The sequence below is a fragment of the Zeus faber genome (assembly GCF_960531495.2).
Source record: "Zeus faber genome assembly, chromosome: 2".
Classification (NCBI taxonomy): Eukaryota; Metazoa; Chordata; class Actinopteri; order Zeiformes; family Zeidae; genus Zeus; species Zeus faber.
The window spans coordinates 52,271,945-52,281,944 of NC_137189.1; the positions used below are offsets into that span (position 1 = coordinate 52,271,945).

At 42.2% G+C, this 10,000-nt stretch overlaps 1 protein-coding gene across 1 annotated transcript in view; it reads right to left on the bottom strand.

Moving 5' to 3' along the window:
- The window catches only part of kidins220b (kinase D-interacting substrate 220b), a 68,373-nt gene that overhangs the window by 24,101 nt on the left and 34,272 nt on the right, over positions 1-10,000 (bottom strand). Inside the window, exons 21-24 of the mRNA XM_079996810.1 lie at positions 8,801-8,945; positions 8,440-8,602; positions 8,115-8,293; positions 7,722-7,948 (exon numbers count right to left, since the gene is read on the bottom strand). Of these exons, the coding sequence (XP_079852936.1) occupies positions 7,722-7,948; positions 8,115-8,293; positions 8,440-8,602; positions 8,801-8,945 (714 nt within the window). The remainder of the gene's footprint in view (positions 1-7,721; positions 7,949-8,114; positions 8,294-8,439; positions 8,603-8,800; positions 8,946-10,000) is intronic.

A 10,000-nucleotide genomic window follows, 5' to 3' on the forward strand; every position in this document is an offset into this window, starting at 1 on the left:
TTATCTACCCCCTGGTGTTTTACTGTTATTATCTACCCCCTGATGTTTTACTGTTATTATCTACCCCCTGATGTTTTACTGTTATTATCTACCCCCTGGTGTTATCCTGTTATTATCTACCCCCTGATGTTTTACTGTTATTATCTACCCCCTGGTGTTTTACTGTTATTATCTACCCCCTGATGTTTTACTGTTATTATCTACCCCCTGGTGTTATCCTGTTATTATCTACCCCCTGGTGTTTTACTGTAATTATCTACCCCCTGGTGTTATCCTGTTATTATCTACCCCCTGGTGCTATACTGATATTATCTACCCCCTGATGTTTTACTGTTATTATCTACCCCCTGGTGTTTTACTGTTATTATCTACCCCCTGGTGTTTTACTGTTATTATCTACCCCCTGATGTTTTACTGTTATTATCTACCCCCTGATGTTTTACTGTTATTATCTACCCCCTGATGTTTTACTGTTATTATCTACCCCCTGATGTTTTACTGTTATTATCTACCCCCTGATGTTATCCTGTTATCATCTACCCCCTGGTGTTTAACTGTTATTATCTACCCCCTGATGTTTTACTGTTATTATCTACCCCCTGGTTTTTTACTGTTATTATCTACCCCCTGGTGTTTTACTGTTATTATCTACCCCCTGATGTTTTACTGTTATTATCTACCCCCTGATGTTTTACTGTTATTATCTACCCCCTGGTGTTTTACTGTTATTATCTACCCCCTGATGTTTTACTGTTATTATCTACCCCCTGATGTTTTACTGTTATAATCTACCCCCTGATGTTTTACTGTTATTATCTACCCCCTGGTGTTTTACTGTTATTATCTACCCCCTGGTGTTTTACTGTTATTATCTACCCCCTGATGTTTTACTGTTATTATCTACCCCCTGGTGTTTTACTGTAACATCTACCCCCTGATGTTTTACTGTTATTATCTACCCCCTGGTGTTATCCTGTTATTATCTACCCCCTGGTGTTTTACTGTTATTATCTCCCACCTGATGTTTTACTGTTATTATCTACCCCCTGGTGTTTTACCGTTATTATCTACCCCCTGGTGTTTTACTGTTATTATCTACCCCCTGGTGTTTTACTGTTATTATCTACCCCCTGATGTTATCCTGTTATTATCTACCCCCTGGTGTTTTACTGTTATTATCTACCCCTGGTGTTTTACTGTTATTATCTACCCCCTGATGTTTTACTGTTATTATCTACCCCCTGGTGTTATCCTGTTATTATCTACCCCCTGATGTTTTACTGTTATTATCTACCCCCTGATGTTTTACTGTTATTATCTACCCCCTGATGTTTTACTGTTATTATCTACCCCCTGATGTTTTACTGTTATTATCTACCCCCTGATGTTTTACTGTTATTATCTACCCCCTGATGTTTTACTGTTATTATCTACCCCCTGATGTTATCCTGTTATTATCTACCCCCTGATGTTTTATTGTTATTATCTACCCCCTGGTGTTTTACTGTTATTATCTACCCCCTGATGTTTTACTGTTATTATCTACCCCCTGGTGTTATCCTGTTATTATCTACCCCCTGATGTTTTACTGTTATTATCTACCCCCTGATGTTTTACTGTAATTATCTACCCCCTGGTGTTATCCTGTTATTATCTACCCCCTGGTGTTTTACTGTAATTATCTACCCCCCGGTGTTATCCTGTTATTATCTACCCCCTGGTGTTTTACTGCTATTATCTACCCCCTGATGTTTTACTGTAATTATCTACCCCCTGATGTTATCCTGTTATTATCTACCCCCTGGTGTTTTACTGTTATTATCTACCCCCTGTTTTTTTACTGTTATTATCTACCCCCTGGTGTTTTACTGTTATTATCTACCCCCTGATGTTATCCTGTTATCATCTACCCCCTGATGTTTTACTGTTATTATCTACCCCCTGATGTTTTACTGTTATTATCTACCCCCTGGTGTTTTACTGTTATTATCTACCCCCTGATGTTTTACTGTTATTATCTACCCCCTGATGTTTTACTGTTATTATCTACCCCCTGGTGTTATCCTGTTATTATCTACCCCCTGATGTTTTACTGTTATTATCTACCCCCTGGTGTTTTACTGTTATTATCTACCCCCTGATGTTTTACTGTTATTATCTACCCCCTGGTGTTATCCTGTTATTATCTACCCCCTGGTGTTTTACTGTAATTATCTACCCCCTGGTGTTATCCTGTTATTATCTACCCCCTGGTGCTATACTGATATTATCTACCCCCTGATGTTTTACTGTTATTATCTACCCCCTGGTGTTTTACTGTTATTATCTACCCCCTGGTGTTTTACTGTTATTATCTACCCTCTGGTGCTATACTGATATTATCTACCCCCTGGTGTTTTACTGTTATTATCTACCCCCTGGTGTTTTACTGTTATTATCTACCCCCTGATGTTTTACTGTTATTATCTACCCCCTGATGTTTTACTGTTATAATCTACCCCCTGATGTTTTACTGTTATTATCTACCCCCTGGTTTTTTACTGTTATTATCTACCCCCTGGTGTTTTACTGTTATTATCTACCCCCTGATGTTTTACTGTTATTATCTACCCCCTGATGTTTTACTGTTATAATCTACCCCCTGATGTTTTACTGTTATTATCTACCCCCTGGTGTTTTACTGTTATTATCTACCCCCTGGTGTTTTACTGTTATTATCTACCCCCTGGTGTTTTACTGTTATTATCTACCCCCTGGTGTTTTACTGTAACATCTACCCCCTGATGTTTTACTGTTATTATCTACCCCCTGGTGTTATCCTGTTATTATCTACCCCCTGGTGTTTTACTGTTATTATCTCCCACCTGATGTTTTACTGTTATTATCTACCCCCTGGTGTTTTACCGTTATTATCTACCCCCTGGTGTTTTACTGTTATTATCTACCCCCTGGTGTTTTACTGTTATTATCTACCCCCTGATGTTATCCTGTTATTATCTACCCCCTGGTGTTTTACTGTTATTATCTACCCCCTGGTGTTATCCTGTTATTATCTACCCCCTGGTGTTTTACTGTTATTATCTCCCACCTGATGTTTTACTGTTATTATCTACCCCCTGGTGTTTTACTGTTATTATCTACCCCCTGATGTTTTACTGTTATTATCTACCCCCTGATGTTTTACTGTTATTATCTACCCCCTGGTGTTTTACTGTTATTATCTACCCCCTGGTGTTTTACTGTTATTATCTACCCCCTGGTGTTATCCTGTTATTATCTACCCCCTGGTGTTTTACTGTTATTATCTCCCACCTGATGTTTTACTGTTATTATCTACCCCCTGATGTTATCGTGTTATTATCTACCCCCTGGTGTTTTACTGTTATTATCTACCCCCTGATGTTATCGTGTTATTATCTACCCCCTGGTGTTTTACTGTTATTATCTACCCCCTGGTTTTTTACTGTTATTATCTACCCCCTGGTGTTTTACTGTTATTATCTACCCCCTGATGTTATCGTGTTATTATCTACCCCCTGGTTTTTTACTGTTATTGTCTACCCCCTGGTGTTTTACTGTTATTATCTACCCCCTGATGTTTTACTGTTATTATCTACCCCCTGATGTTTTACTGTTATAATCTACCCCCTGATGTTTTACTGTTATTATCTACCCCCTGGTGTTTTACTGTTATTATCTACCCCCTGGTGTTTTACTGTTATTATCTACCCCCTGATGTTTTACTGTTATTATCTACCCCCTGGTGTTTTACTATTATCTACCCCCTGGTGTTTTACTGTAACATCTACCCCCTGATGTTTTACTGTTATTATCTACCCCCTGGTGTTATCCTGTTATTATCTACCCCCTGGTGTTTTACTGTTATTATCTCCCACCTGATGTTTTACTGTTATTATCTACCCCCTGATGTTTTACTGTTATTATCTACCCCCTGGTGTTTTACTGTGATTATCTACCCCCTGGTGTTTTACTGTTATTATCTCCCACCTGATGTTTTACTGTTATTATCTACCCCCTGGTGTTTTACCGTTATTATCTACCCCCTGATGTTTTACTGTTATTATCTACCCCCTGGTGTTATCCTGTTATTATCTACCCCCTGATGTTTTACTGTTATTATCTACCCCCTGGTGTTTTACTGTTATTATCTACCCCCTGATGTTTTACTGTTATTATCTACCCCCTGGTGTTTTACTGTTATTATCTACCCCCTGGTGTTTTACTGTTATTATCTACCCCCTGGTTTTATCCTGTTATTATCTACCCCCTGGTGTTTTACTGTTATTATCTCCCACCTGATGTTTTACTGTTATTATCTACCCCCTGGTGTTTTACTGTTATTATCTACCCCCTGATGTTTTACTGTTATTATCTACCCCCTGGTGTTTTACTGTTATAATCTACCCCCTGATGTTTTACTGTTATTATCTACCCCCTGGTGTTTTACCATTATTATCTACCCCCTGATGTTTTACTGTTATTATCTACCCCCTGGTGTTTTACTGTTATTATCTACCCCCTGGTGTTTTACCGTTATTATCTACCCCCTGATGTTTTACTGTTATTATCTACCCCCTGGTGTTTTACTGTTATTATCTACCCCCTGGTGTTTTACTGTTATTATCTACCCCCTGGTGTTTTACCGTTATTATCTACCCCCTGATGTTTTACTGTTATTATCTACCCCCTGATGTTTTACTGTTATTATCTACCCCCTGGTGTTTTACCGTTATTATCTACCCCCTGATGTTTTACTGTTATTATCTACCCCCTGGTGTTTTACTGTTATTATCTACCCCCTGATGTTTTACTGTTATTATCTACCCCCTGGTGTTTTACTTTTATCATCTACCCCCTGGTGTTTTACTGTTATTATCTACCCCCTGATGTTTTACTGTTATTATCTACCCCCAGGTATTTTACTGTTATTATCTACCCCCTGGTATTTTACTGTTATCATCTACCCCCTGGTGTTTTACTGTTATTATCTACCCCCTGATGTTTTACTGTTATTATCTACCCCCTGGTGTTTTACTGTTATTATCTACCCTCTGGTGCTATACTGTTATTATCTACCCCCTGATGTTTTACTGTTATTATCTTCCCCCTGGTGCTATATTGTTATTATCTACCCCCTGATGTTTTACTGTTATTATCTTCCCCCTGGTGCTATATTGTTATTATCTACCCCCTGGTGTTTTACTGTTATTATCTACCCTCTGGTGTTTTACTGTAACATCTACCCCCTGATGTTTTACTGTTATTATCTTCCCCCTGGTGCTATTTTGTTATTATCTACCCTCTAGTGCTATACTGTTATTATCTACCCCCTGATGTTTTACTGTAACATCTACCCCCTGATGTTTTACTGTTATTATCTTCCCCCTGGTGCTATACTGTTATTATCTACCCCCTGATGTTTTACTGTTATTATCTTCCCCCTGGTGCTATATTGTTATTATCTACCCCCTGATGTTTTACTGTTATTGTCTTCCCCCTGGTGCTATATTGTTATTATCTACCCCCTGATGTTTTACTGTTATTATCTTCCCCCTGGTGCTATATTGTTATTATCTACCCCCTGGTGTTTTACTGTTATTATCTACCCCCTGGTTTTTTACTGTTATTATCTACCCCCTGGTTTTTTACTGTTATTATCTACCCTCTGGTGTTTTACTGTAACATCTACCCCCTGATGTTTTACTGTTATTATCTTCCCCCTGGTGCTATTTTGTTATTATCTACCCTCTAGTGCTATACTGTTATTATCTACCCCCTGATGTTTTACTGTAACATCTACCCCCTGATGTTTTACTGTTATTATCTTCCCCCTGGTGCTATACTGTTATTATCTACCCCCTGATGTTTTACTGTTATTATCTTCCCCCTGGTGCTATTTTGTTATTATCTACCCTCTAGTGCTATACTGTTATTATCTACCCCCTGATGTTTTACTGTAACATCTACCCCCTGATGTTTTACTGTTATTATCTTCCCCCTGGTGCTATACTGTTATTATCTACCCCCTGATGTTTTACTGTTATTATCTTCCCCCTGGTGCTATATTGTTATTATCTACCCCCTGATGTTTTACTGTCAGCGACATAAACAACAGGAAATTAACCAAAACAAAATATCATATTCAAATTAAAAAGCAGAATCTTACCAATGGTCAAATTAAAGCAAACTGTGAAATGAGCGAGGAGGGGTTTCCCACGCAGAGCAGCAGGGGCAGGGAGGAGTGTCCAAAACCTGGTCTTAACCTGGTCGGAACCTAGTCTCAACTTGATCTAAACCGGGTTAAACACCTGGTCTAAACCTTTTTTTATACCGGGTCTGAACCAGGTCTAAAACAGGTCTTAATCTGGTCTAAACCTAGTCTAAACCGGGTCTTTAGCTTGTCAAAACCTGGCCTAAACCTAGTCTAAACTGGGTCTTTAGCTTGTCAAAACCTGGTCTAAACCTAGTCTAAAGTGGGTCTTTAGCTTGTCAAAACCTGGTCTAAACCTAGTCTAAAGTGGGTCTTTAGCTTGTAAAAACCTGGCCTAAACCTAGTCTAAAGTGGGTCTTTAGCTTGTAAAAACCTGGTCTAAACCTAGTCTAAAGTGGGTCTTTAGCTTGTAAAAACCTGGCCTAAACCTAGTCTAAACCGGGTCTTAAGCTTGTCAAAACCTGGTCTAACCCTAGTCTAAACCGGGTCTTTAGCTTGTCAAAACCTGGTCTAAACCGGGTCTAAACCGAGTCGAATACCTGGTCTAAACCTTTTTTGAACTTGGTCTAAACTGGGTCCAAACCTGGTCAAAACAAGGTCTAAACCTGGTCTAAACTGGGTCTTAACCTTGTCTAAACCTGGTCTAAAACTGGTCTTAACTGGGTCTTAACCTGGTTTAATACGGGTCTAAACCAGGTCTAAACTGGGTCTAATACCTGGTCTAAACCAGGTCGAATACCTGGTCTAAACCTTTTTCAAACTTGGTCTAAACTGGGTCCAAACCTGGTCAAAACTAGGTCTAAACCTGATTTAAACAGGGTCTTAACATGTCTAAACCTAGTCTAAAATTGTTCTTAACTGGGTCTAAACCTGGTCTTATACGGGTCTAAACCAGGTCTAAACTGGGTCTAATACCTGGTCTAAACCTGGTCTAAATCTGGTCTAAACCTGGTCTAAACCTTTTTTAAACCAGGTCTAAACCAGGTCTTAAGCTGGTCTAAACCGGGTCGAAACTGGGTCAAAACCTGGTATAAAACACGTCTAAAGCGGGTCTTAGATTGCGTCCAGATCTAAAACTCCATGAAGAGTTTAATTTCTACTGTACTGAATTTTGACCCTTGTCAGCCTCCATATTGTCTGAGAGCAGGACTCCCATGATGCACCTGGTCTGATTCCTAATATGGAGTGTGTTGTCTTCCCTCTTTGACAGTTTTCATTAAGATGTATGTTGTTGCATTACTAGAGGCAGCGCTAATCAATATTTGCAGACTTGTTATCATTATATAGTTGAGTGACATCAATGGATCAATAGATTGATCAGGGGATGTCTCAACACACGGTTGATATCCAGGGAACCAGATGGTTGCCAATGGCCCTAACCTGGTTGCCCATGGCAACTGGGCAACTATTGTTGTCGAGTCCTGTCCTACCAGCCGCCACCCTGTGACCTTGGAGCCAGGCAGGAGCGTATTGGACAGGAAGTGCTCACCCGGTTGTAGAAGGGATGCTGGGGTCCCACCATGCCGCTGTAGTAGCTGCTGTGGGGCTGGGGCGTCACCACGCCCCCCGGTGGCACGAAGGGGCCGTTGAAGGAGGCGGAGGGCGAGCAGGCCGACGACTGCTGGCTGTAGACAGAGGTGGGGCGTGGCTGCGCCTCCTGCAGGGCGGGATAAGCCACGCCCCCAACACTCATCTGCTCCCTGGCGGCGCGCACGTCTGGGAGGGTTTCAATTTTTCGTAGAAAAGTGCTTTAAACAGAACTACTGTGTACTACTGTGTACTACTGTGTACTTGTGTGTACTACTGTGTACTACTGTGTACTTGTGTTTAATACTGTTTCATACTGTGTACTACTGTGTACTAGTGTGTTCTAGTGCAGTACCTGCGATGATCTCCCGCAGCTTGGGGTCCAGGTTGACGGTGCACGGCAGGAAGGTCTTGATGTCTCGCGCTGCCAGGACAGGCGTCCGCGACGACAGGAAAACCTCGAAGCTGCGCACGTCGCCGTCAATCTCCAGCAGCGGCTCCACGTCTTTGGTGGTCGGAATGTTCCTGGAAATCCTGGAACGGAACGGACCGAGGACCAGGAAGAACAAGCAAAGGTCAAACCTTTATTGTAGAACAAGAGAACGTTGTGAGCACGTTGAGCGCTGAAACCTCCTTCAGTGTCCTGGAACCGTGGCCTGGGTTTTAGAGTGACCTCTGACCTTTCGTAGATGGACCTCAGCGTGGCCTGATCCGGGATCCCGTCGCTCTCCTCCAGGTACAGGATCAGCCATGAGGTCCGGTACGGCCACTGCTCTGTCAGGTTGATCCAGGACGCCAGTCGGTCCCAGCTGAAGCTGATCTGATTGGCCCTCAGCAGGCGACCTGGGGTCACATGATCCAGTCAGAGAGACAGACAGAGAGGCAGGACAGACAGGCAGACAGGCAGACAGAGAGACGGACAGACAGGCAGATAGACGGACGGGCAGGAGTAGAGTCAGACAGGCAGGAGTTGAGACTGACAGATAGACAGGCAGATATGCACTCAGACAGACAGGCAGTAGGTGAGACAGGCAGACAGACCGGTGACAGACACGATGTTCAGCAGCCTCCTCATGGTCTGGGGGCTGATGTCGCTGAACCAGTCCTCCGTCACCAGGAGCTTAGTCAGGTCGAAGGACATCTGCCGGGTCACCGAGCGCTGGACCTGTCGGCGCCGGAACGTGTCCTGGAGCAAGAACCAGGAAAGAACGACAACCAGAACCATAGTAAGAACCAGAACCAGAGTAAGAACCATAACCAAAACCAGAGTAAGAAACCAGGACCAGAGTAAGAACCAGAACCAGAGTAAGAACCAGAACCAGAACCAGAGTAAGAAACCAGGATCAAAGTAAGAACCAGAACCAGAGTCAGAACCAGAACCAGAGTAAGAAACCAGGACCAGAGTAAGAACCAGAACCAGAGTAAGAACCAGAACCAGAACCAGAGTAAGAACCAGGACCAGAGTAAGAACCAGAACCAGAATAAGAAACCAGGACCAGAGTAAGAACCAGGACCAGAGTAAGAAACCAGAACCAGGGTAAGAACCAGAACCAGGGTAAGAACCCACGACCAGACTAAGAACCGGAACCAGGGTAAAAACCAGAACTAGAGTAAGAAACCAGGACCAGAGTAAGAACCAGAACCAGAGTAAGAACCAGAACCAGAGTAAGAAACCAGGACCAGAGTAAGAACCAGAACCAGAGTAAGAACCAGAACCAGAACTAGAGTAAGAACCAGGACCAGAGTAAGAACCAGAACCAGAGTAAGAACCGGAACCAGAATAAGAAACCAGGACCATAGTAAGAATCCTGGACCAGAGTAAGAAACCAGAACCAGGGTAAGAATCAGAACCAGAACCAGAGTAAGAAACCAGGACCAGAGAAAGAACCAGAACCAGACTTAGAACCAGAACCAGAACCAGAGTAAGAACCAGGACCAGAGTAAGAACCAGAACCAGAGTAAGAACCAGAACCAGAATAAGAAACCAGGACCAGAGTAAGAATCCTGGACCAGAGTAAGAACCAGAACCAGAGTAAGAACCAGAACCAGAACTAGAGTAAGAACCAGGACCAGAGTAAGAACCAGAACCAGAGTAAGAACCGGAACCAGAATAAGAAACCAGGACCATAGTAAGAATCCTGGACCGGAGTAAGAAACCAGAACCAGGGTAAGAACCAGAACCAGAGTAAGAACCAGAACCAGAGTAAGAAACCAGAACCAGGGTAAGAACCAGAAACAAGA